Source organism: Rhamphochromis sp. 'chilingali' (assembly GCF_963969265.1).
Source record: "Rhamphochromis sp. 'chilingali' genome assembly, chromosome: 7".
In the NCBI taxonomy this organism is placed as follows: domain Eukaryota; kingdom Metazoa; phylum Chordata; class Actinopteri; order Cichliformes; family Cichlidae; genus Rhamphochromis; species Rhamphochromis sp. 'chilingali'.
The window spans coordinates 29,186,535-29,209,489 of NC_137934.1; the positions used below are offsets into that span (position 1 = coordinate 29,186,535).

The following is a 22,955-nucleotide window of genomic DNA, read 5'->3' on the forward strand; positions in this document are numbered from 1 at the left end:
TTATGGCATTTGTTTTCTGTGCTGACTGATATGCTGCTCGGTGCTTTGCTGCCTGCTTTTAAATCAGGTGTCACTCTGAACATAAACACAAGCTACATGTGATGTCTCTGATGTGTATCTGTTTCTACCCGTGCTGATGCTAGCATGACTAAAGCTAGCCAAGCAGCAGTAAATATGTGAAGCAAGGCAGAAGGATATACTCATCAAACAAACAGGATCATAAGAATATAAAACCACGAGCACTACAAATGTAACAGAAATATGTTGACATAAAATGGCATGTTATTTGAAATCTACACGAAACAATGACACAACTACTTTTTTTCAATTTTTTCAATTTATTTATTTTTTACCAATTGTCCAAATTAGTCTGTGATTGGCCTTAGTGTGACAGAAATCATATTTATATACAACTAAATATGACTCAGCAAACATGTTTTAAATGGATGATTCCTCACTTGATGACGAATGATCCATTTCCATATTTGCTGAGTCTTAAATTTGATGTCAGTGAACTTTTCAGTGGTTGGTGTTAAAAAAAAGCCCCCAAATCCCCTATGAGCAAGCACTTGGCGACAGTGGAGAGGAAAAACTCCCTCTTAATAGGGAGAAACCTCTGACAGAACCGGGCTCAGGAAGGGGTGGCCTTCTGTCTTGACCGAGAGGGGTTCAAATGTTCACTGACAATTTAGTTGTATATAAATATGATTTTTAGGACTTGATGTTGACACCAATTATGTGAAATTGGGGACGCGCACAGTTCCGCTTCTTCTTGTTCTTCTTCTTCCTTGGCGGAATCTCTGGCAGGCTCTTAACTTCAGTCTTGAGTTCAGCCACCTTGACATTGAGCATTTTCTGTTTGTCTTGTAGACTTTGCAAAGATTCCTGTACAGAAAATGCAGCTGACTCTTCTTTTTCTATCTTCTGTTGTTCTGTGGTGTCTTTTTCTTTCTGAGGCTCCTGCAGAGACCTTGCAGTGGATGGCCGTGAGTCCTCTTTTTCCATCTTCTCCTGTTCTCCAGTCTCGTTTTCTTTCGGAAGCTCAAATTTGTGCATTTCATTTGCAGCAGTGGAATTTTGTTCTTTGTGCTGCTGTGGGATTTTAAGTGAGGAAGCTTTGGCCCCTTTCAGCTCTCGCTCCAGAGACTCTAGCTTCAAATCATGAAGGGCCTTGTTGGGGCAGAGCTGGGATTTCAGGTCACTGATTTCCAGGTTGAGTGTCTCCTGCTCCTGCCTATGTTTAACGGCCTGCTCTTCAAGCTGATTTTGAGCTGCTAGGAGCTGTTTCTGGAGCATCTCAATCTGCTCTTGCTGAATCCTACATTTGAGCTCAAATTCAGCCTCCTTAGAGGACTTCAGTCCTACAGAGTCAGTGTGTGAAGCCTCTGTGGTTGGAGTGGCAGACTCCACACACTGCTCTGTGGTAGGGTGGCTGATTTGGTCCTGCAGGGTAGCAATCACCTCATCCAATATGACCATAGCTTCATTGTCACTTGCGAGAGTGTCTGTCTCACTGATGTCATTGGGCTTATTACTAGAAGCCTCTTCCAGCTGCTCTATGAGGCCTTTAATCGTTTCCTCGTGATTTCGCTCGTTCTCGTGAATTTCTTCACGAAGTTTGTTCACCTGAAACTGGTGATAAGAGGCCCTCTTGTTTGCACCTACCATTTTACAGTAAAGGTCGTTCTGATGGTATTGGGAGGCTTCCAGTTGGTGTCTGAGAGCAGCAATCTCGTGCCAGGGATTAAACGGGGTCCCTCCATTAGGCACAGGGTTTGGTCTGCTGGGGTTCTTCCCATTTCTCTCTCTCTCCATGTCCTCCTTTGCATTTGAAATGGGGAGGGATTCAGCCTTTTCTTTTTCAGGAGTGGCTCCAGTGTTTTTTTGCATTTCTTCATTTTTCGGGTTTGCTCCATCACCCGTGCTGCTTTGAGCTTCAAGAAGAGCCCGGGCATATGCCCGAGTAATTGGTCTTTTTGGTTCTTCAGCCACTCTTTTCTGTTTTTGCTTTTTTTGTTTCTTTGGTTTCACAACCGTTTCCTTTGGTGGTTGTGCCACAGGAGACTTTTTAGTATTTGGTTGTGCGGCTTTATCAACCTCAGGTTTTGGTGTGATGACCATTTCTATTTTTGCTTCTGCCATTGTAGATGCGTCAGCGTGTGCGTGTGCGTTTCTCTGCGTCCGCCTTGTCTTTGTTTTAACAACCAGGTTGCTTTGTGTTTCTGCCATCCGAGATCCACTAAAGTTGGTTGAACGTCTCCCCTATTTATAGGGTTTTCCAGTAGAATGTGCACTGTGACATCACAGGCTGTTCCTGTGATGCGCTGTTCCTTTGAAGTGCCATGATTGGAACAATTCAAAATAAAATGCCCACAAACCTAATGTAAAGGAAAGGCTTTTATTTTGTAGCACATACTGAATTAACACTATAAAAGCTACTCTACAGGAATTGCAGTAAAAAATAAAACAAAAGCAAAATATGTTTTTTAAATGGTTGTTAAAAAAACTAACCAAAGTAGAAGACAACTGTTTAGTGGAAAGTATTCGACATTCTAGAGATTCTCAGGCATAATAACTTCTTTCATAATTTTAACAAGGACAGGTAGAAAACGTTCATATTTAGTGAAAGATATTTATTAACATTATCCAATGAGAGTAACTGAATGTCTGTAGGCAGTGTGACTCGTCATGTGACTCGAGTCCACACCTCTGGTTTATCATGTGTCTGTGGCTAACAAAGCTTTAGCATACAGTGAGCCTTTGTGTAAGTCACTCTACACAGTGAATCACACAGCCACACCTGTGTGACCTCTGCTCCATCCTACCTGCCTACACATACTGTTTATTAAAAATAATAATAATTAGCCATTGCAGGTGATACAAAAAGTTGTACTGTGACATAAAGACAAAAGTAAGAGCTTCATTTAGTTTCACTGGAGTCAATACAGTACACACAGACAGCTTTCAGAAAGGCACGTTTTTTGTGAGGTAAACTTCACATTTAACGCTTTGCAACTTCAAACCCCCTCTATCTGGAATCCTGAAAACCAAACTTAAATAAATATTTACACTAAAAAAGAGTGGTAGTTTTCACATCTGAGTAAGTAGTACTATGTACTTAATGAATCTTTACTTATATGCTGTATACCACATATTTGGACTGTAATTAGTGATTACAGGACGTTATTTAAATATAGTAAATGCAGTTAATGTACTGAATGTACCGTCCACTACTGAATCTGCACACCAGAGAAAGTAAAATAACCACATCATCAGCAAAGGTTACTAAAGGTCAATTACATTGGTAGTTGCCTCAAAGCACTTTATATTGCAAGGTAACGACCCTACAATAATACAGAGAAATCCCCAACAATCACACAAGCCCCTTTGATCAAGTACTTGCAACAGTGGGAGGGAAAAACTCCCATTTAACAGGAAGAAACCTGAGGCAGGACCAGGCTCAGAGGGTGCAGCCATCTGGTCTGACCAGTTGGGAGCGAGGGGAGGAAGATAGGACATTGGACACAATGTGTAGGAGAGCCAGCGATTCAAAATGCCTAATGATAGGGAGTGAAAAGAGGTGAATGAGCTTTGTCAAAATGACAAGTTTTAAGGCAAATCTTAAAAGTAGAGAAGGTGTCTGTCTTCTGAATCCAAACTGGGAGCTGGTTCCATAGAAGAGGGGCCTGAAAGCTGAAGATTCTTCCATCCATTCTGCATTTAAACATCCTAGGAGGTACCTACAAGTGCTCTGCTGTTTATCTTTTGTACAATGCTCAGTGACCGCCAGCTAACCTACTGCTTCTGCATAAAGAGAGACTGATATGTACAATATGTGTTCTGCACAGCCTCCCCTAGCACTGCACCCTAAACCACCTACCCTGTTTCTCCTCCCACAGCTGAGCTGAGCCAAGAACCACATCCCGTACCCACAAACTGGCTTTTTATTAACAGAGATTTCGCACGTTTGTACCGAAAAAAGAAACAAAGATAGAGGAAACAAACAGTCATGCATTAGCTTTGGAAAGCTGCTGGGTATAGGAGTTATTGTTCCTGTGTATTCACAGTACAATACAGAATTGACCACACTACCAAATTGTGCAAACTCAAAGTTAAGACACGTTAAAACATGATTCACTTTCCAGCAGACCAACCACACCCATTCTGGATAGATACCAATTAAAATACTCATTTAAAGGTCTACTTAATCCGCAGCTAGCTGTACCATGAACGTTTTCTTTAACATGTCTTTATTTATTTTTTATACCTACAATAAAGATAATGGCAATCCCACAAAAGTACTACTGATTCGTCACTTCTCTGGGAAATATTGTCACCATTCCCAGAAAGCCCCTCTGACATCAGGGTGTGAACAGGATAAAGGTTTAAAGTTCATGGAGGTTGTTTAAACTCTTTTTCATTCTCAATGAAATGAGCATAATTAAGAAATATATTTAGATTTCTCCTTCTTCTTCTGGCCACAAGCAATTTAAAGCTATTTCATCATTCTACATGTCTTGATAGTAATATAACAGTAAAACAGGGAAACTTAACCTTTTACTTGTTGTCATTGAATATAATTTACAAGTACCCACACTTACTGGTTTAAGCTACAAATTTATACTTGTATTTCATTTTAATGTGCTTTCTATCTTACATTCCCACACATTTACACACTGATTAACACATCAAGAGTAACTCAAGGTTCAATATCTTTCCCAAGGATACTTTGGTACACAGACTGGAACAGCCACAGATTGGAGCATCAACCTCCAGATTAGTAAATGACTTGTTTTGGCTGTAGCATTATAGTTTGCCCTTATTTTATAAAATACTCTCTTGTGCTGCCAGTTCACCTAGTCCATATTTGTGATTAGTAACACCTTCCCTCTCACATGAATGTGCTCATAACTGGAATGGGTAAGCCTGACTTTATGACCACCAGCTCGTGATTGCTTAGCCTGAATGATGTAAGCGTACAAGTGAAAAAAGATAAGGAAAAGATATTGTGAAATATCCTGGATAGTGGTAAGAGCCATGGGTCCTACTCACATTCTTCCCATATTAGCTTGTTGAAATTAAGCTTCATTAAGCATGAATTTTTTTTTCCAATCGGGACAAAAGACTGGTTATTGCGTCCTGTCTGATTCCCAGTGTTTCTATGATGCAGATGGAGATTTTCAAGGATAATTCTGATACTAAAATATTGTGAAATAACATTGTATTCTCCACCAAGCTGAAAATCTACCTCGCAGTGTATATAAGACTAAACCAGGGGTGTCAGACTCTTTTTACATCGTTGGCCATATACAGCCCACTTTGATCTTAGTGGGCCAGACCAGTAAAAGTGTCCTTTCTGTTACTGTACAGAAGTTTATTTCCACATTTAATCCTGGCGATATCCTAATATAAGAAAAAGGTGCAATTAAATCTGTATGTTGTTTTGTACTTGACAGAGAAATGCTGCAGCACTAAATGAAAGAAATCTGCATGATTCGTTGGTTTTAAATTGTAAGAAATAAATGTGTAAAACTGCAGAAAAAGTTCTGGTAGCTCATTGTCCAGACTGCCCTGTGAGTTTTTTCTTCTTTTACCTATAGTTGCAATAATCACGCAGTAATTTCTATAATAGAAAGAAAAACAGAAACTTCGTCCAATGGGCCTGATTGGATTGTTTGTTTGCCTGATTCTGGTTTAGACTATAGTTTGAAGACATTACACAGATTTACATTAAAAAAAAGTGAACTCTGCTTTGTCAGCAAGTGTTACGCTAGTTGCCACTCAGGTAGATCGGTGGGGTTTTGTCTTGGTAAGCTCACCACGTAATCTTTGAACAGTATAAAAAAAAACCCATATATTAAATAAACACACGTGAAAAACGTGGATGGGAGTTTTGTGTGGTGCCGACAGCACAGTGTGGTGTTCTACAGGTTGTACAAACACGTCCACAGCTCTGTCCAACTGCATTTTTGTTTCTTCCTCAGTATAATACCGTGTTTTGTCACCGTCAGTGACTTATCGCCCATTCACGCGTTCCACCCACCCACACTGAAGCCTGTCCTGTCACACCACGCTGTGCGCTCTGTATAAATGAGCAGCGGTCAGCCTGCGGATCCCCTCACCGTTTCTAGGATATTTTGGGGACATTTTGCCTTCCTTTACGTTTTGCTTTCACTTTCCCTGTTTTTGTGCGAGCAAACCGTACTTCAGCCGCAGGAACATCCGGTAATGTAAAAACAACTTCTGCTTTCGTAACAACGCACATCGAGCGACGAGCTGTATTTGAGATGCGTATTTACGCCTGCTAAAGTTGACGTGTGACGGTTTAAATCCCGGTAACTTGCCTTATACTTTTATCCCGTGTTTTACATTCAGCTGCTTTTTGAATTTGCTCTATGTTTCTGTAGTGACGGTTTAGGGTGTTTAAAATGTAAAGGTTCATATGCATTGCGGATTGTGTTACATGACAAAATGCGTATAGTGCATTATTTATTTTTAGTTTTGTTGCACTTTACAGGAAAACCGTACGTCGTCAGCCATGTCCGCCGTCAGCAGCTCAAACACAGTCTTTGCCTTGGAGCTGTTCCGCACTCTGAGCCAGGCAAACTCTGCCGGGAACATCTTTATCTCTCCTCTGAGCATCAGCTCAGCCCTGGCCATGGTCTACCTGGGAGCTAAAGGAGACACTGCAGCTCAGATGGCTCAGGTCAGCTCACTGTCACTTGTTCCCTGCACTGCATTTTTGCACAACTTTTAGTAGTCCTAAATAAAGTAGTGATACATTATGAGAGTTTAAATATATATATATATATATATATATATATATATATATATATATATATATATATATATATATATATATATATATATATATGTATATGTATGTATATATATATATATATATATATATATATATATATAACCAAACTGTTTTTTTAAACTGAAATTAATGTTCACCTGCTAGTTTTTCTTTTACAGTGTTCTGTTTTTTAAGCAAACAATAGATATCTTGTTGAGAGGCGTTTATTGAGGTCAAAGTCCAGATGCTGTTTCAGTGCCTCTCCCAGGACACACCTTTCAGTTTATGGTTAGGCGGGTATTTGGGCCAATACTGATAGACTAAGTGCAAAAGTCACAAGCTATATATATATATATATAGCTTGTGACTTTTGCACTTTTGCACTCAGTATGGCCCAAATACCCGCCTAACCATAAACTGAAAGGTGTGTCCTGGGAGAGGCACTGAAACAGCATCTGGACTTTGACCTCAATAAACGCCTCTCAACAAGATATCTATTGTTTGCTTAAAAAACAGAACACTGTAAAAGAAAAACTAGCAGGTGAACATTAATTTCAGTTTAAAAAAACAGTTTGGTTTTGACAGCTTTAATCCATAGTTATAAATCCTCGCTTGTCCTTTACATAGAATAATGACTTTTATACTGGGAGAGTTTCATCTAATACAGTTTAATCTCCAGTGTGACAGGCAGCAGGCTAATGAATGAATGATATTAGTATCAGTTTCACAATTTGGATTAGAAACCTCAATTTAAAAAAAAACTGCAAAGAAGATGATTAACTTCCAGATAAGACTAATGTGTGTAACAACAGCACAAACAAATCATGGGTTATTTTTAGAGACTCTTTCTGCATTGAAGTACTCCCCGAATAGAATGGAGTACATGGATACAAATCTTGAAAGATTGATGTACATATTTGTGTACGTCAATCACCAAGGGCCATTAGCGTGCTGCCTGCTGTAACCCATAATTTCCTTTGGGATTAATAAAGTATTCTGATTCTGATGTCGCATTAAAATAGATAGAAGCTTCAAAAGTGCCTTACTCAGTGGTTAACCCTCTCAAGGCAGGCGTTGCAGATTTGCAACAGTTAAAAGCTAACAATCTGATTACCCCACATACGTATTTTATGAGGGTTTTTTTTACTCAGAAATACCACTGCAGGTATTCTTTTGTGCATTAGCAACAAAAACTTAATTTGAGCCTGAGAGGGTAAAATGGGTCAGTGTTTTTTGTTTATCTATGTTTTTATTTATTTATTTATTTATTTGGCCATAACTGTGGAATGAGAGCAGATCTGCATAAGTTGTGGTTGTGGTACTTCACCATCTAGCTAGCAATACTGGAAAGGAGCAAGCATAAAGGGAGTGATGTTTTTTGAGTGGCAGGTAGTCTTAAAGGCAAGGTTTCTATCAGCTCAATAAATATCAGCAAACACACAAACTGTTTGTGTGGAGTTTGTCTCACAGTGTGTTGTTACCTAAAGGTCCAGCTGCTGAATTTCACAGAGGGAGAACAAAAAGAGAGCTAGCTGTTTTGTTTTGATGATATTGTGCTGCTAATCAAACTGAGGTAGACGACCTGCGTTATTTAAAGACTACATTACAATGCTCTGCAGTTTAGTGCAGGATAAACAGGTTAGATTGCAGTACAGCATTAACTGAATTCCTCCTTCATTCCAGTTTTTTACTGTCTAGTATAAAGACAACATAAACAGTGTACTGCCAGTGTAGAGGATGGAAGTCAGCCAGCACAACTTCTGCTGACATGTTGTTGAATTTGGTTGTGTAAATCCACAACGAGCAGTAAACCTCAGAGCAACAGGAGCCCAGATCAGCTGATCACAGCTCGTACATTAAGAAAATCTAAAACTCACAATAGAAATTATTGCGAGTTGAGATTCTTTCCCCCACGCTGAGCTAATGTGACCGATTTTAGGGTTCCCTCATCTTTCTGTATCCCAGTTTTCTCATTCTTCTTTCAAAAGTCTTGTTTCTGTTTTTATTTTGGTTAAATAAAATGTTTTTTCAAGGTGCACCATGTGAACATTAATTTTTATCACTTGGTTGAAGGCTGAGCGCAGGGTGTCCTTCCAAGACTGCTCCGGCAGAAACTCTTCCAGGAGTGAATAACTCAAGCTGGCAGCGCCACACGACCCCCGCATCACCACTTAGCGCAGCACAGACGCTGCAGGTTATTATACCCCGGCCAATCTGTCCCCAGAATTAAGGGATGTGTCAGCTGTGGGTTAACTCCAGCCTTTACTCTATGTGTTTTGCCCTTGTATTTAATTTGCAGCTGCACTATGGGATGTTCATGTATGTCCCCATGCACACAGCTAAGCTCCACCCACTCTGCCTCCAACAATTCCCTGGTTCGAATCAGTGTTTGGTGAACCAGGGTCTGCGTGCAGCCCATGTCCACCAAGGCCTGGTGTATACCCCCTTGACACCTTACTGGTACGCTGTATACCCCTCTCAGATCAAGGAGAGGGTGTGTAGCCACCAGGACCTGTGGAGAAAAAGCAGAGGCAAGCAGGTTAATGCCTCTCGCAGCTCCGTGGCGGTGGGCCATGGTGGTGAAGAACTCCTCCAGCCAATGGGACGCTTCCGCTGTGGCCCAAAAGACCTCCAGGAAGGCATGGGGGCCATCTCCCTTTCCCGTATGGTAGTGGGACACAGCTGGGAGCGGCAGATGTGTCGGCAAATAGCCAGCCCGAGCGACCTGATGCTCGACTATATTCAGATGCTCGACTGGTCCTACAGCTGTTCCAACTGGCGGTGAAACACTGAAGCATTCTCCCGCTGCATAGCTGCAAGCTAGGCCATTTCCCGGGCCTGCCCCGGCAAAGGTGTTGAACGTTTATAGGTGTTTTTTTGACATGGGTTTTTTTTTTACCTACTTCGTTCACGCAGCTTTTCAGATGCCTTCTCCTTTCAGCACTCCACATGGCTTCCTACTCCGGTCCCAGCAACATCCTTAAAAGGAGAGACATGATTTGATGATGGTCAGGTGTGTGAGTCAGCCTCTCCTGACACCACATCCTGAACCCACTGCTCCACCCCTCCCCTGCAGCTAAACCACAAAAATTTAGCTGCAATAAGAATTTTTGGAAACTGGGACAGTGGTCAAGCACATGAATAATAAAGTCTAGCATAACACATCATAATAGCCTCCTATAGACATGAAAAATAAATATTAAATATATTAACAGCATATAACAGTTTCACAATAAGGCTTATTATTAAACCTGATGCTGAAAGAATAAAGTTGTCCAGTTTCTACCTTTGGACCATAAATTGTTACATTAGGGTCGCTCAGGCTCAGTGTCACATCCTTTCAGTCTTTGTCTTCAATGCCACACAGGCCCTCTCATTCAGCTCAGGTGAAGGCGTCCATGCAGACTTCCAGAAACTGAACGCTGACATCAACTCACCATCTGCATCCTACATCCTGAAACTAGCCAACCGTCTTTATGGAGAAAACACTGCCCACTTCCTCCCAGTGAGTGTCCACATCAATGATTCTCTTCATAAAGTTCTTCATTACAAAGACTGGATTAATAAACAGATGTCTGCTCTCTGCAGGACTTCCTTGACGCCACACAGAAGTACTACCAGGCAGACCTGAAGACTGTGGACTTCATCGGAGCTCCAGAGGCGTGCAGAGCAGAGATCAACAGCTGGGTCGAGCAGCAGACAGAAAGTGAGACTGTGCATCTTCCACAGCCTGAACAGCAGGGAATCATTTTAGCATCCTCTGTGGATTATAATGAAATATTGTTGTGTTTCTGTATTTCCTTTCAGATAAGATAAAAGACCTTCTGAAGCCAGGAACAGTACGCTCAAATACCAGACTGGCTCTGGTCAATGCTATCTACTTCAAGGGCAACTGGAGGAACCCATTTGATGAGGCAAACACCAAAGAGATGCCCTTTAAAGTCAAACAGGTAAAAATTAAATGTAATCCTGTTTTAAGTATGGGGACATACAGTTTAAACAGAGAAAGCAATTTAACTCAAGTAAGATGGATTTCTTGTGTTTGCTGTTTGTCAGAATGAGACCGTACCAGTCCAGATGATGTACCAGATGAAGAAGCTTCCCTACAACTACATTCATGACCATGGTCTGCAGATCCTGGAGTTGCCCTACGTGAATGAGGAGCTCAGCATGTTTGTTCTTCTGCCTGCAGAGTCCTCAGACGGCTCAGACCCTCTGCTGAAGGTAAAGAACTTAGTAATAAATACCTATAAAGAAAAGTCAGCGTTTTGCTTTATTATCAAAGTTTTATGACTATAGAGTAGCTCTCAGGTGATGTTTACAATGTTAAAATTAAACAACAAAGATGCCATAAAATGTATTAACTGTGTTCCAGCTGGAGAAGGAGCTAACACAGGAGAGGCTGAACGAATGGACCGACAGGAAAAACATGGATGTTGATTCAGAAGTTGTCCTTCACCTGCCAAAGTTCAAGCTGGAGGAAGACTACGAACTGAATGATCCTCTGGCTAAACTGGGTATGAAGAATGTGTTCTGTGCAGGAAGCGCTGACCTGTCTGGCATGAACGGTGAAGGGGGGCTCTTCCTGTCTACGGTGGCCCACAAGGCCTTTGTGGAGGTGAACGAGGAGGGCACAGAGGCCGCTGCAGCCACAGCTGGAATGGTAGCATTCTGCATGTTGAGGGAGGAACACTTCAGAGCAGATCACCCCTTCCTCTTCTTCATCAGACACAATAAGACCAAGTCCATCCTGTTCTTTGGCAGATTCTCATCTCCTCAGTAGAGGAAAAGGATGGTTCAAATTAAAATAAAACATCTTAAAAACAGTATAAATGAAGCCTTTATTTTGTGATGTTGAGTTAATTAAGAAATTGTATTTTTGCTTTATTCGTGAATAAAGTTTGATTATTTTACATTAAGTCATTCTTAATTACGTTGGGTTTTTGGGGGGGGGGGGGGGGGGGGGGTTAATATTGGAAACAGTGGCTGTAGAAATGAATGTAGAAATTAAGGCTTTTAATCGGTCCAGTCTTTTATTAGTTTATTTTGAACAGAATGGTATTGTGGCACAGATTGCATCGACACAGCTTCTCAGTTGCACACAGTTCTTTATTTATAAAAACACTGATGCACTCTGCTTCTCAAACAAGTCACAAGTCCGGCTCTTGTTTTACTTTTTTTACTACAAGAATACTATATAATACACTAAAGATCAGTATGGGATTAAAACTACTTGTAAAGTGAACAGAATTGTCTGTGTTGTCCCTTAGACCAGAAAACCTTTTTCATATTTTTGTTGCTCACAGCATTTCTGCTGAAAATCATAAACCTTATGACTTTCTAGTCACCCATTTTTGTCCCTAAAAGCCCATTTGTTTTTGCTGAGTGTCCATCATTGAGTGGCTCTTTAGCTAAAAGGTGTGGACCGTGTCAGGTCCTGGTGTTTTTAGCTCTTTATGCCTCAGACTCCTTGTTGAAGTCTCGATATGTGATATAGATTAGTTTTGTTCAGCTATTAAAACCATTAGCCATTTGATGCTGGTGTAGTGTGATGCTTCTTTCTAACAGACATCTCTCCAGTTTTGCTCAGTCTCAGCTTCGGGAGGGCCTCCCCTTGTGCCATTGCTCCCTCGTAGCTGGGAATTCATCCTTGACAAGTCTTTGAAAAACATTATTCTCTAAAAAAAAAAGAAGAAATAAAGGTCATAAAAACTTTATTTATCCCAAATGGAAATGTACTGTCTGACATAGCTCATCTGCTATTTTCATGAAAAATAAAATGCGTGATGGCTGTGGGTGTGAATGGTTTTAGAGAGAGAGGAGTCTTCCAGTACTGATTTTCTTTGTTTGATTAAGTTGCTGCAAAGTGGCTGATCAGAGTTATTAAGGATGGCTCTTTAGTGTGCATATTCTATTGTTCTAGACCAGCAGCCAGAGTTCTGACTCTTTTTTTATTATTAGATTATAAAGCCTCACTTATGGACATATTGCACTTCTTTTTTTTAACCCAAGACCTGACTGAGCTAAGGCCATAGCCAACTAACTCTTAATAACAAGCTGCCAACAAGCCAACTCCCTCTGGCCTTTTGGATCTTGGTTTCAAACCTTCCATCACATATAAAGCAGTCATTGCGCTTTGTATTCTGAATCTTATAGCAAAGTATCTCCAGGGCTAAAGACTAATGGGATAATGTTGCAGTGACATATAAGGTTTATTGGTTTCTGAGGCTGGTAGTGGCAATCTTATCTCAAGACCTCACAGTAGAGCACTTCACTTCCAGACTGCAGGCTTACTTGTGGTTCCTACAGTAGCGGTTTTTGATACGGGCGACACGGGCGGTTGCTCGGGGCGGCATCGTGGTGGGGGGCGGCATCACGGGCATCGGCAAAAAAAAAAAAAAAAGAATGCTCGTACTCATGCTGCCCCGACGTCAGCCAGCGCATATTGGGAATGGCATAGCCACCGATCGGTTTTCTATCGCCCATTTCCTGGGAGTAAGGGAGCCCTTCGTCTGCGAGGTGCGCCTGCTGCTTGCGGCGCAGAGAGGAGAGGGCGGGGCGGCGGGGGATTCTCTGACCGGCTGGAGCAGCATCTAAAAACCAACTCGCAAAATAAAACAAAATAAAAACAAACCAACAAACACGAAAACAGCAGACATTATGATACAGACTTAGAAAGTGAGCGCGAGAGCCCTCGGTCAAAGTAAACTTTATTGTCATCTCCGCTACATACAGAGCAATATATAGAGAGACGAGACGACGAGGCTCCAGTTACAGCAGTGCAAGTAAACAAACAATATATATAATAAGAGTAAGAAAATAAATATACACTTTAGGACTCGGGGTAAAGGGATCAATAACAATTTAAAATTTACAGTTTGATGATTTAAAGTCTCACACACAACCCGTCAAAAGGGGAGGGGGCCCTGCTGCTTCCAAATAGAGCGTATTTCATTTATAATGTTGTAAATCCAAGCCCATGATTTGAATCCTGGGTTGTGTGAAATTTCAGAAATGCACCCTAGACAAAGTGAATCTGTGAACTAAGGTTTAGGTGTGTTAGGACATGTTGTGGTGATCCATGGATTGAGGGATGGGTGTTCATACTGGAGTAAAAAATTAAAACCAATGGAAGATGGACAAGAAAAGTTCAAAGCCATCAGGTGCTCAGTTTAGAAAAAAGAGAAAAGAAGAGGAAGAGAAACGAGCAAAAGATACAGGTAAGCAGATGTGTCATTGGATAATGGCAGGTCATCCTGAAACAATCAGAATACTTTATTAATCCCTAAGGAAATTATGTGTGTTACATTTGCTGCAAGAAGAAATGGTAAAAATAGTAACAGTAACAGACTAAACTCCAAACAATACATTATGTTACAGATTTTAATATTAATTAGTCAATTGTCAATTGTTGATTTGTCCTGTTCTCATTGTATGATGAATTATGATGGCTGTTTGGTAGCCGTTTGCATACTAGGCATACTCTCTCTCTCTTCATATGTGTGTGTGTGTGTACAACAGCTTTATGTTAATGTACAATCCTTAATATGTTTTGTCTGTGTGTGTGTGTGGGGGGGGGGGGGGGGGGGGGGCGCCAGAGGGAGTGTTCGCCCAGGGCACCAAACAGGCTAGGACCGCCACTGGGTTCCTAGGATATTTAAAAGTAGAATCGGGGGCAGAGCCTCCTGCTTCCAGGCTCCTCCTCTCCAGCTTCTAACTTGGATTCAGCAGACAGACACCCAGGTTTAAAACAGGGGTGTCAAACTCAATTGCATAGGGGGCCAAAACTCAAGGCACACTTTATGTTGCAGGCCAAACAAGATAAACATTTTTTAAACACACTAAAACAATGTTGTTGTTTTTTTAACATAAATATGAATAAAAACAGACAGGAATATTATTCCAGAATAAATAAACTTAAAAAAATAAACTTTAACTTTAAATATTTTGCTCTCCATAAAAATATATCCTGTCACAATTATGCAAATTAGAAATATGAACATGCTGCCAAAAACCACAGAAAAAATAAATGAAAGCATACACAAGGTTGGAGCCGCATGTAGACGGAGCAAAGTCCGCTGACTTGGTTCAACATTACTTGGCAACAGGGAAAGTGAGGCAGCTTGCACTGGTGCATTTGTGACAGTTTCACTTGAAATGCCTTCACCGCATCATACATGCCATGTCCATGAACTGACAGATTTCCTTGCTGAGCTCAAAAACTCTATTGAGAGCTTTTCCCCAACTCAGCCAACAGACCTCAGTATGATAAGGAATGTCGGCAAACTCTGAATCTATTTCCCACATAAAAGACTGAAATTGAAGGTGATTTAAACTTTTAGCCCAGATAAAATTTACGGTTTGCGTTACGGTGATCATTACATGCTCCATCATTTTTAGGACTGTACCACACAGCGTTTCCTGGTGTGTGATGCAGTGATATGCTGTTAACTCACCGGTACAGTTCTCCTCCTGCATCTTTACTAGATCCTACATCCTGCACAACACCAGCTCGATCTGTTGTCCCGGGGCAGTTTCATGTCGGTTACACTTTGACATACGTTTCAAAAAAAAAAAAAGTATTTTCCTGTCGTTGTCCCGTGCATCGATTTAGTTTCTAATATTTACACTCCACGGATGAAGATGGTCAGCTGTGCAATGTCCATCATGTCTGTACTTTCATCCACAGCAAGAGAGTATGCAATGAAGTTTTTGCTTCTTTCACACAACTGTGTTCTTAAATCAGGCTCACATTTGCCAAAATCTGCGTTTTGTCTGGACACAAGACGTCGCACACCTTCATCATGCAGCTCTTCAGAGTGGTACTGGGCTGATTTGGCTATCTAACAAGGGACTGCAGTTAGACTCGTGTCTCAACATTTAAATGAGGTAGTCCGCTGGATTTGTCTTCGTTTTAGTAGCTTGTAGTCTCATATAAGTGAGCAGAGAGTCGTTGCTGACAAGTTTCTGAAACGGGCTGCACCGTGTCCGGTGTCTTAGGTTCAGTGGGTGGGGCAGCTCCGGTTGTTTCTGTCTGTATGCGCTCTCCTAAAAAAGTCACTTTTTCTCTATGCTTTAATCTAAAGTCTCTTGTTGTGTTTCCGGTATGTAATGATGTAGCAGTTTAAACGGTTGTTTGCATGTTACAGGAAAACACCATCAGCCATGTCCGCCGTCAGCAGCTCAAACACAGCCTTTGTCTTGGAGCTGTTCGGCACTCTGAACCAGACAGACCCTGCTGGAAACATCCTTGTTTCCCCTCTGAGCAAGGATGGACCATGGCCAGGGCTACCTGGGAGCTAAAGGAGACACTGCAGCTCAGATGGCTCAGGTCAGCTCACTGCACAGGCACCACGCCATCAGTTGATCTCCTAGCATGATGCCTGTGCAACTTCAAGACCTCGTTGCATTTTAAAAGCAGTCAGTCTGACCTGTTTTCACAAAACGTTTTGTCAGATGTGGCCGTCTGTGTTTTTCCATATAGAAAAAAAAACATTTCTGTTTTGTTTTTTTTGTCTCTATAAAAAACACACATTGCTGCTGTCTATAGATAAACTGCATAATCTCTCACCCTCAGTAAGTTTATGAATAAATAAAATTCACCTTTTGGTATTTAGTTAAACGTGTTTCAAAAGCTTGTGGGAAACAAGCTATTTGCCAGAGGTCAATGGGTCAGTGTTTTTTGTTTATTTATGTTTTTATTTATTTAATTGGCTACAACTGTGGCATGAATGCAGATCTCCATAAGTTGTGGTTCACCATCTAGCTAGCTGACAGGGGATTTCTAAAAATCTTTAAAAACAGGAAGTGGTTTAGTAGCTGAATAAGTTCATCACAAAAGTATTTAGGTGAAAAGTCACATAGACATGTAGATTGCTTAGTAAACAGAAAAAGCACATTTCATGAAGCTGGTCAAATTATATAAAAACAAAAATCCCTTGACACTAGCAATACTGGAAAGGAGCAAGCATAAGTCTCACAGTGTGTTGCAGCTAAAGGTCAAGCTGCTGAATTTCACAGAGGGAGAAAAGAAACAGCTAGCTGTTTTGTTTTGTTTTGATGACATTGTGAAACATGCTGCTAATCAAAATGAGGTAGACGAACTGTGTTATTTAAAGACTGCATTACATTACAATGCTCTGCAGTTTAGTGCAGGATAAACAGGTTAGACATGTCTGACTAGTGCACAGTGGCTGTGGTGCAGAGTATAACAGAGATGAATGTATAGCACTTTACTAGTCCCTAAGGACCCCAAAGCGCTTTACACATCCAGTCATCCACCCATTGGTGATGGCAAGCTACATTGTAGCCACAGCCATCCTGGGGCGCACTGACAGAGGCGAGGCTGCCGGACACTGGCGCCACCAGTAGGCGGCAGTAAAGTGTCTTGCCCAAGGACACAACAACTGAGACTGTCCAAGCCGGGGCTCGAACCGGCAACCTTCCGATTATAAGGCAAACTCCCAACTCTTGAGCCATGATCGCCTGAATTTGAAGCTCAGCTGATGATGCTTGAATTTAGTAACTGAAGAAGAAGAATCCTTTAATTGTCCAACAAGGGAAATTTGGATGTAACAGCAGCAAGAAAGACACATATACAAACAAACAGCACACAAGCCACAGAACAGAAACATACACAATTTTTACATATTTATATCAAGGACAATGGTTACCAAAAACAGAGTACTGTACCGTTATTAAATTCAATAAAATTAAATACAGATAAGAGGCAAACCCTGGTTATAGTGTGAATCGGTTGATAAAATAGTACAAGTTACTGCACTGATGTAAACATCTATGTTTGTTGGGAGCAGTTCTGATTGTACAGTCTGACAGCTGATTTAAAATCTCTCCGATTCACAAGGTCCTGATTTAATCCCCGATCCAGAGAAATTTATCAGTACTGAGACTTGTGAGACTTCATCAGAGGTGTGAGCATCACAGCAGATGCCTTTGTGTCAAAGTAACCGAGGATAAAACACATTTCTGCGGTATTGAACAGCGGAAATGAGGCTTACTTGTCGGAGGTCATTTGTGGGGGGGGACAGCGTAACAAGCAAACAAATAATCGGAAAACAGACATTTGAGATGGGAAACTGTTCTTGAAGTACTGAGAGACAGAGCTGTGCAGGAAGTGTGAAGTTTATCGTGGTGGAAGAAAAACAGCAAAAGTAAGAGGGAATTAATGACGATGTTTATCAAATGTGAAGCGCAGTTTGGATCTTATTTTGCTGCTGGTTCAGTGAATTTTGGTCAGAGTGACAAAACCTGCAGCTTCAGAATCTGTGAGCCATCGGCTTTCAGCCCTGACGGCGTGTCCGTGTACGTGTTGTTGGGTGGGAAAGCCGACATCTCAGTTTCTGATGCGTCGGGTCTGTGCTTGGTGTTTACGTCTTTGTGTGGAATCCGTTTATTTGCTCTCATTTGCTGTTTCAGCTGTTTGGTGGTTGTTGAAATGAAAGATTTAACCTGAGATTCTGGCATTTCTGGCAAAATATATTTATATTTAAAAATCGATTCATATTTAATGAATTAATATCCATTATTCAAGCTAAAATTGATTTTAATCGATAAATCGATAATTGAAACCCAGCCCTCTCCTCAACATGTCTTGAAGTTCTCCAGAGGTAATGAACTAATCATTTGATTCAGGTGTGCTGACCCCGGGTGACATCTAAAACCTGCAGGAGACCTGCCCTTGAAGCCCGGAGGTCCCCACCTCTGGTCTAGTATAAAGACAACATAAACAGTGTACTGCCAGTGCAGAGGGTGGAATCCATCAGGACAACTTCTGCTAACATCTTGTTGAATTGTGTAAATTCACAAAGAGCAGTAAACCTCAGAGCAGTAGTAGCTCAGATCAGCTGATCACAGCCTGTACGTTAAGAAAATCTAAAACTCACAATAGAAATTGTTATGAGTTGTGATTCTTTTCCCCACATTGAGCCACTGTGACCGATTTTAGGGTTCCCTCATCTTTCTGCATCCCACTTTGTCTCTGAGTAGGGAATGGGACAAAGTCACACTCTACAATGTAGGCAGCATAAAAACAAAGGTATTTTTTCCCATATTTTATTTTATTCATCTTCTACTTAACTGATTCAAGCTGAGGACATTTCTTAGAATTAAGATAAAGTTTGTTCCCTTCTTCTAATATTATTTTATTTGTACACTCAATAAACACTTCCATCAAAGCCTCAATAGGCAAGTTGTAGTAACAGTTTTTAAAGGATATTTCCTTTAAAAAAATGTAGTTAGTTTTCCATTACTAATGTCATTTCAGTTAATTTAAGATTTTATTTCAAAAGTCTCGTTTCTATTTTTATTTTGGTTAACTAAGATGTTTTGGTGCTAAACCCTGATATATTGCCAGTGCCAAGCAAATGCTTTACACTTGCAGCTTTTCTGTAAGAACCACTGCAAAACATGCAGTGGTTCTGAACCTTAACTCTATGGATGTGCAAATAACATATATCAAACTGGCTTTAGTAGCAAAAGAAGTAGATCTTCCACATGTTCATCCCATGTTAGTGTATTGTTAGTGTGTTGAAAACAAACCATTATTTAAGATTGTAACCAGAATAAGGACCCATCCACACTATAGACTATATGCATTAATACATACAGAAATACATGAAGTCTGGGTATACAAGTCTGGACTAAGTCTTCTTTCAGAAAGACCGCAGGAGTTGGGTTAACTGTCTTTAACTAAGTTCCACAGAAGAATTGTTTACATCAGAGATCTTTCCGGGCTCAATCCAAATTTGGTGCAGCCATACTTGAACTTATTGTTATGGAATATACAGTAGGTGTGACTTATGAGCATGATTTTCTGAAAACAGAAACAGGCAATATCATAATTAGTAGAGTCACAATCACATCTACTCATCACCGCAATATCTCAGTGTCCACAAGGGGTCACTGTAGACCAGTGTTTCCCAACCACTGTGCCGGCGCATAGTGCCGTGAGAGATGATCAAGTGTTACGTTGAAGATTATCTGGTTCCTGCGACCGGCGTGAGTAACTTGCAGAACAATTACGTTGTCTTCCACTAGCAGGCAGTACAACTACCTGCTCTAATTAAATTAGTTGCCAACTGCCTAAGAAAACGAAGAAGAAATGACATAATGGTCATGCTGTTAGACGATACAGCGTGTGCAATAGCAACAGAAAAGAAAAAGTAGTCAATCTGACCTGGGCCCTGGAGAAATTTCTCACCTGGATGAAGGCCCTAGCATGAGTAGTGGTCAGAAAAAAACAACAAAAAAGTTATACTGGGGACAAACTGAGCTAATTCTTCTATACCTGGTGCGCGGGGAAAAATTGTCAGTATCCTTTTTTTGTCATTTTTGTTTGGTGGTATGCCGTGTGATTATTATTATTATTATTATTTCATAGACAAAGCGCTGTACACAAAGATTAAAATAAACAGAAAGTTAAGTAACAAAATAGACAATATACACAATATAAAAGATTAATAGTAAATGAAAATTTAAAAAGTGTTGATCAACAGAAGGCTTGTTTAAAAAGAAAAGTTTTTAACTGCTTTTTAAAGGATTCCACAGAGTCAACCAAACGTAGTTGTGGTGGTAAACTGTTCCACAGCCTTGGTGCCACAGACTGAAAGCATCTGTCCCCTTTGGTCTTCAGTCGTGTACGGGTAACAACCAACAAACTCTGAGTCTGTGAGCAGAGACAAGCAGCAGCAGTATATTTTATGAGAAGCTTGGATAAATGATCTGGGTCCTGGCCGTTTAGTGCATTTAGTGTTAAAACAAGAATTTTAAAGTGTATTCTAAAATCAATTGGGAGCCAATGTAAGGAATATAAAATAGGAGTAATGTGAGCACGCTTGCTAGAAGATGTTAGTAGCCTGGCCGCTGCATTTTGTATAGTTTGGAGGTGAGAAAGAGATGATTTGTCCAGGCTGGTAAACAGGGAATTACAATAATCTAAACGTGATGACACAAATGCATGAACAATTTTTTCCATGTTGGTAGGATTATTTGGTACTAAGTACTGAGGCATAACCTTAACATGTACAAAACCATCATACCCTTATCATACAGTAAACCTTCCAAAGGGAATATAACTTACAGGACAAGGTCTTTTGGGGGTTTTTTTTTTTTTTTTGGGGGGGGGGGGGTTCTTACTTTTCTTTTTTTCTGAAAAATTAAAGTTGTCCAGTTTCTACCTTTGGACCATAAATGGTTACGTTAGGGTCACTCAGGCTCAGTGTCACATCCTTTCAGTCTTTGTCTTCAATGCCACACAGGCCCTCTCATTCAGCTCAGGTGAAGGCGTCCATGCAGACTGCCAGAAACTGAACGCTGACATCAACTCACCATCTGCATCCTACATCCTGAAACTAGCCAACCGTCTTAATGGAGAAAACACTGCCCACTTCCTCCCAGTGAGTGTCCACATCAATGATTCTCTTCATAAAGTTCTTCATTACAAAGACTGGATTAATAAACAGATGTCTGCTCTCTGCAGGACTTCCTTGACGCCACACAGAAGTACTACCAGGCAGACCTGAAGACTGTGGACTTCATCGGAGCTCCAGAGGCGTGCAGAGCAGAGATCAACAGCTGGGTCGAGCAGCAGACAGAAAGTGAGAATGTGCATCTTCCACAGCCTGAACAGCAGGGAATCATTTTAGCATCCTCTGTGGATTATAATGAAATATTGTTGTGTTTCTGTATTTCCTGTCAGATAAGATAAAAGACCTTCTGAAGCCAGGAACAGTCAACAAAGATACCAGACTGGCTCTGGTCAATGCTGTCTACTTCAAGGGCAACTGGAAAAACCCGTTTAAAGGGGCAAACACCAAAGAGATGCCCTTTAAAATCAAACAGGTAGAAATTTAACTGAAGGATACAAGATCTGGACACAAAGTCTGAATACAGGAAACTGTGTCAAATGTTTAAGGTAAACACCATCAGAAGCTTTATGATAACATGATCTGGTCGCCTGGATTTCCTGTGTGTCAGAATGAGACCGTACCAGTCCAGATGATGCACCAGAGGAAGAAGCTTCCCTACAACTACATTGCTGACCATGATTTGCAGATCCTGGAGCTGCCCTATGTGGGTGATGAGCTCAGCATGTTCATTCTGCTGCCTAAGGAGTCCTCAGACGGCTCAGGCCCTCTGCTGAAGGTACACAGCCTAGAAACAACTTCCTGTAAAGAAAAGACACAAAAACTCTTCTGCTTCACTTCAGTTTACTTTATTGAATTTGATCACTTAAGAATTTAACAGACCGCTCCTGATTTCATGTATAAAATGAATTTAAATATGAGCGAAAGAAATATGACAAAATGTATTAACTGTGTTCCAGCTGGAGAAGGAGCTAACACAGGAGAGGCTGAATGAATGGACCGACAGGAAAAACATGGAAGTTCATTCAGAAGTTCTTGTTCACCTGCCAAAGCTCAAGCTGGAGGAAGACTATGAGCTGAATGATCCTCTGGCTAAACTGGGTATGAAGGACGTGTTCTGTGCAGGAAGCACTGACGTGTCTGGCATGAACGGTGAAGGGGGGCTCTTCCTGTCTACGATGGCCCACAAGGCCTTTGTGGAGGTGAACGAGGAGGGCACAGAGGCCGCTGCAGCACTGGGCATGCAACAGCTAGGTAAGAAAAGTCCTTCTTCCCCAGATGACACATACATATGTCAGAAATAATGATTCACATTATAGAGAACACTCTGATTCATCAACTTACAGTCTGGGATTTTATTTCCCATCAGAGTTGAGCATTCTCAGTTCAGATTTTCCCATGAGATTTAGTAATGATGTTCTCTGGAAAATGAGCCATAACCAGTAAGACTGGACCGCCCTTGTTCCTTCCACCAACCTTATTTATACAGAGAGAAGGACTACAGTCAGTCTCCTGTCTCACCACAGTTCTGTGCTCTTGTAAATCAGGTAGTCCTCTGGATTTTTCCTTGTTTTATGTGTGAGTGTATTTTTACTTTTCTTTGTCTTGTCATTTTGCTTTGACTTTTTCGCACACAGCGAGTCAAGTATGGTTGAGTCATAGACACCAGCTAATGTGATAACAGCTCAGGCTGTTAAAAAATGCAAAGCTGACTGGTGTACAGATAACTCTGATAGGAATCCTTTGATTTTCTTTATTCTCCAGCAGTGCTG

The 22,955-nt window shown here is 41.0% G+C and overlaps 1 protein-coding gene, 1 long non-coding RNA gene and 1 pseudogene across 4 annotated transcripts; 2 read left to right on the forward strand and 1 right to left on the reverse strand.

Moving 5' to 3' along the window:
- The first annotated feature begins 6,027 nt into the window (after positions 1-6,027).
- Positions 6,028-11,734, forward strand: LOC308399688 (leukocyte elastase inhibitor-like). 2 transcript variants are annotated; one of them, XM_080887056.1, is made up of 7 exons: positions 6,028-6,225; positions 6,518-6,706; positions 10,167-10,304; positions 10,388-10,505; positions 10,607-10,749; positions 10,856-11,023; positions 11,175-11,734. In XM_080887056.1, the coding sequence occupies exons 1-7, from the start codon at positions 6,091-6,093 to the stop codon at positions 11,580-11,582; spliced, it is 1,299 nt and encodes a 432-aa protein (XP_080743182.1). In that variant the 5' UTR covers positions 6,028-6,090; the 3' UTR covers positions 11,583-11,734. The 2 variants fall into 2 exon arrangements, with proteins under 2 accessions (XP_080743182.1, XP_080743183.1); XM_080887057.1 differs by having other exon boundaries at positions 6,200-6,335.
- Positions 11,735-11,763: 29 nt separating this feature from the next.
- On the reverse strand, positions 11,764-15,356 carry LOC308399694. Its single transcript, XR_013972240.1, has 3 exons — positions 15,256-15,356; positions 13,094-13,392; positions 11,764-12,477 (listed from the first exon to the last, which is right to left on the reverse strand). It is a non-coding gene; the product is annotated as an uncharacterized lncRNA (long non-coding RNA).
- Positions 15,357-15,581: 225 nt separating this feature from the next.
- On the forward strand, positions 15,582-22,904 carry LOC308399693 (leukocyte elastase inhibitor-like; annotated as a pseudogene). The gene is made up of 7 exons (XR_013974810.1): positions 15,582-15,688; positions 15,949-16,130; positions 21,076-21,213; positions 21,297-21,414; positions 21,516-21,658; positions 21,794-21,961; positions 22,143-22,904. The product of XR_013974810.1 is annotated as a leukocyte elastase inhibitor-like (transcript).
- The last annotated feature ends 51 nt before the right edge of the window (positions 22,905-22,955 follow it).

Bases quoted from the DNA above. Each gene is read 5' to 3' on its own strand.
- LOC308399688 (XM_080887056.1), top strand. From the start codon at position 6,091: ATGAGCAGCGGTCAGCCTGCGGATCCCCTCACCGTTTCTAGGATATTT. The intron at 6,707-10,166 runs GTCAGCTCACTG...AATGCCACACAG, and splicing joins CTGCAGCTCAGATGGCTCAG to GCCCTCTCATTCAGCTCAGG. The intron at 10,506-10,606 runs GTGAGACTGTGC...ATTTCCTTTCAG, and splicing joins GGTCGAGCAGCAGACAGAAA to ATAAGATAAAAGACCTTCTG.